Source organism: Paramisgurnus dabryanus, chromosome 13 (assembly GCF_030506205.2).
Source record: "Paramisgurnus dabryanus chromosome 13, PD_genome_1.1, whole genome shotgun sequence".
NCBI classification, from domain to species: domain Eukaryota; kingdom Metazoa; phylum Chordata; class Actinopteri; order Cypriniformes; family Cobitidae; genus Paramisgurnus; species Paramisgurnus dabryanus.
Window position 1 is genome coordinate 18,785,099 of NC_133349.1, and position 3,607 is coordinate 18,788,705.

Below are 3,607 nucleotides of genomic sequence, written 5' to 3' on the forward strand. Positions count from 1 at the left end.
AGCTTCATGCCCTGGATGTGCATCCCACAAATCTCCATCAACCGCAAGATGCTATCCTATGTGCCAACATTTCTAAAGAATGCTTTCAGCACCTTGTTGAATCAATGCCACATAGAATTAAGGCAGTTCTGAAGGCAAAAAAGGGTCAAACACAGTATTAGTATGGTGTTCCTAATAATCCTTTAGGTGAGTGTATGGCTTGTTTATACTCAAAAATAGCATCTACATTGACTTTGCTTTTTTAAAAGGAAGTTTAAATGTCACGAAACAGTTAAATCATGAATCAGTAGGTAAACTTATTAAATTAAGATCTTAACATAAGTTCAGGACAAGTCTGATCATTTGGGCCTGTCAATTCATAATTTCAAGCTTAAATAAGCAGGCGTCTAATGCTATTTACTATTTTTTTCTGGCATCCTTCCTTCCTTCTAACTCCTCTTTATTTTAATTCTGACTTTCCTCAGTTTATATTCTGTAGTGTGGTTAGGAGTGTTAACTCAGAGCTCAAGCTAAATTTGTTCATTATAACTACACTGTCCGAAAAACATGGTCCCAGCTATCTCTGGGACAGTACCCTTTCAAAAATACACCTTTGCATCTAAAGAGTTCATATAGGAACTTTAGAGGTAGCCTACATATTGGTACCAAAAAATGCATATTAGAATTCCCGAAAGGTTCATACAGTGCCCTTTATAAGTATTGGGACAATAAAGCTGTGAAGTCAAGAAATGTCTAAACATTAAAAGGTGAATATGAGACAAGTACAGAATATCAGATTTTATTTTTTACCTTTTACCTTTAACAGGTAAAAGCAATTTGGCAGCTCAACATAGCAACATGTTTGGAATTTAATTCTGAGCTTATTGTCTGAAGTGCTAGGTGATAAACTGTGTCCTGATGCATTAATTGTTCACACATAAAAAGCAGAGAATGTGAGGTATCAGTGTGATCCATTGCTTCTGCAGTCTGAGTCTTATATTTGATGACAGAACAAACATAACATAGACAGGGAGCACATCTAACAATGCCAATGAATCTTAAAAAATAATGAACCCAAATAGTAAATAAAGTTATTGAATTATCATGTGTCCTATTCTGTCCTAAACTCTCAAAACATTTTAAGTGACTGTAATTTGGTTACACATTTTGCCTTAGTAATTGTAACTGATTACAGTTACATTTATTTTGTAATTAAATTACGTAAAAGCGTTACATGTAACTAACTGACACTGCCTACCACAAAAATCAATGAGTGCTCTTGGTCAAGGGACTGCACTTCAGGAATGATACACGTTAAATGGCTTCGATCATATCTCTCTCAATGATGTTCCCGATTAGCAATGTATATAATATGATGTGTGCAGTTGTTGCTTAATTTCTATTTATTTCGACCTAACCCTTGCAAAATAAATGCATCACAGACACACACAGCACACATCATAAGAAAACAATGTTTTCAAAACAATGTTTTATTTATTTGTTTCAATATACCATCACATACATAACCTTTTGTTAATAAGTATAAGGTTATAGAATAAAGAATCACTTTTTTTGGCTGAAAAATTCATTGCACAGCATGGTGATGCAAGCACACAGGGTGACATACTCTTGGAAGTCCACACATCCATCTGCATTGGCATCCAGATCCTTAAAGATGTTGTCGAGTTGAGCCTGGTTAGTGTTTTTCTTTAACAACAAAACCACATACACATAATTTTAACCAGATGCACACATTTGGATATTTTAATATTGTTACACAATACACAAAAAAGTTACAAATCATTAATTTAAAAAGATAACAGAATGTTATAGACAGTCTGTATAGTAAACGTGTGCAGATTCTTACTGCCTTACTTCTTACTATATATTATGAGCAATTATTGCAATTAAGATCTGCTCTATTGTTCTAAATAAAATGACAAACTACAACTGCTATTCAGTTGACATTTTTAACCGTAAGGCAATCCTACTTCAGATGGTCAGAGTATGTATCAGTATTTCTAGTGCTTCTCACCCCCAGTACGTCACCCATCTCATTAGTTAGCAAATCCTTAAGCTCTCCTTTGGACAGGGTTTTTTTGTCTCCTTCCTTTCCAGAGTAAGCATAAAAAACTTTAATCATCATTGCCATTGCCTTCTGAAGATCTGAAGCAGCCATGTTGACTAGAAAAACAAAAGAGAGACACAAATAATATTCATCTTCATTTTAGGTTAGTATGATGAAAAATCACATAAGAAATGTTTAAACCAGCAAAAGCATACAGCATCTGAAACAGGATATTTCACTCTGTGCAACACAGAGTTAAAATACAAGGCGAAAAAGGATGGGTGAAGGGGCGGATCAAAAATTGTCTAATGAGAAATAAAAGAAGTGGGAGTTGTAAAAAGGATGGCAGTTTTTAAACCCGGATTATGGCCAACACCCTGAGCACATCTGACTTAGACAAACAGAGAGAGGGAGAGAGATCGACATATTACTGAACGCATCATACTACAACTTTTTTCACGTTATAAATCCGATTCTCCCTCCAGCACCAACTTTCCCTACATTACATAAACTTTGCACAGTTTGTCAGCTGTATAAACTCTCTCTGTGATGTTGGAATCTCAGACATATCTTTAAAATCAAGGAAGATGAGAGAGATGCATATAGGAAGTGAAGCAAGAAAGACAGACGCCACAGAGGAGTTTAAAGCATGATGGGAGGAGCCTGAGGGTGCAGTAACAAATTTAACCAAGTTAAGCATGAGACCAAAATTAGGAAGTAAAGGATGCCAATATGCAAAATCTAACATTTTTCACACAGTAGTCTACATATTTAAGAAGTATAGTAGCAGAGCAGCAGTCAGGTCAACTACAGTCAAGCATTCTTTACTTCATTCTAAAGAAATACAATTTGACTAAAGTTGCATGCAACACTTGATAACACTTAAAAAACAAATGATGTTACTTATAACTAATCTAATAGCAGCAATAGCCCACAAAACATAAACTCACCTTGGATTCTGTGGAGTTCACAACGAGGAATAAGGGAAAGCAAATGAAGCGAGGGAGTGAGGGCTGGGCAGACATACAGGGGGTTATATGCAAAAAATGCCACACCCTCTAATTTATCTCCTCCCACCGTATACAACCCTTAACACACACTCACACATTCCTCTCTCTCTCTCTCTCTCTCTCTCTCTCTCTCTCTCTCTCTCTCTCTCTCATTGTTTTTCTGACAGTGTAGTTATAATGAACACATTTAGCTTGTGCTCTGAGTTAAGACACTCATAGCACAAAAAATATACCTTGGTTCAAAAAATATACCTTTGCATCTGTAACATCTGGCTGGACGTCAACTAGAGGTCCTTTCAGTCTGGGTCGTTAACGGTTTCATGCTGTGACCCTAGATTGAGTTTTGTCACCAGGTCTGCTCAGACACTTTCATCAGAAGATCCTAATCTCCTGATAACACACATTTCCAGACCTATTGACTGTCTCTGGCTGTTTTATTGTGCCAATCTAAGCAAATTAACACCTCAAAGCAAACTTCAAACCGTGAGCAGAGACGAAGCAGCCATGACACAAAAATGTGTCTGTCTAAGATCACAGCTAAGACCAAAAT

General features: G+C 36.3%; 1 protein-coding gene across 1 annotated transcript; it reads right to left on the reverse strand.

Annotated features, from left to right (window-relative positions):
- Nucleotides 1-1,440: 1,440 nt before the first annotated feature.
- On the reverse strand, nucleotides 1,441-3,116 carry LOC135743352 (ictacalcin-like). Its single transcript, XM_065261019.2, has 3 exons — nucleotides 2,998-3,116; nucleotides 2,015-2,163; nucleotides 1,441-1,686 (listed from the first exon to the last, which is right to left on the reverse strand). Exons 2-3 carry the CDS (start codon nucleotides 2,156-2,158, stop codon nucleotides 1,543-1,545), a joined length of 288 nt encoding a protein of 95 aa, XP_065117091.1. The 5' UTR covers nucleotides 2,159-2,163; nucleotides 2,998-3,116; the 3' UTR covers nucleotides 1,441-1,542.
- Between the last annotated feature and the right edge of the window lie 491 nt (nucleotides 3,117-3,607).

Coding starts and splice junctions, on each gene's coding strand:
- LOC135743352 (XM_065261019.2), bottom strand. CDS start 2,158: ATGGCTGCTTCAGATCTTCAGAAGGCAATGGCAATGATGATTAAAGTT. Junction 1,687..2,014: donor AGATGGGTGACGTACTGGGG/GTGAGAAGCACT, acceptor TTGTTGTTAAAG/AAAAACACTAACCAGGCTCA.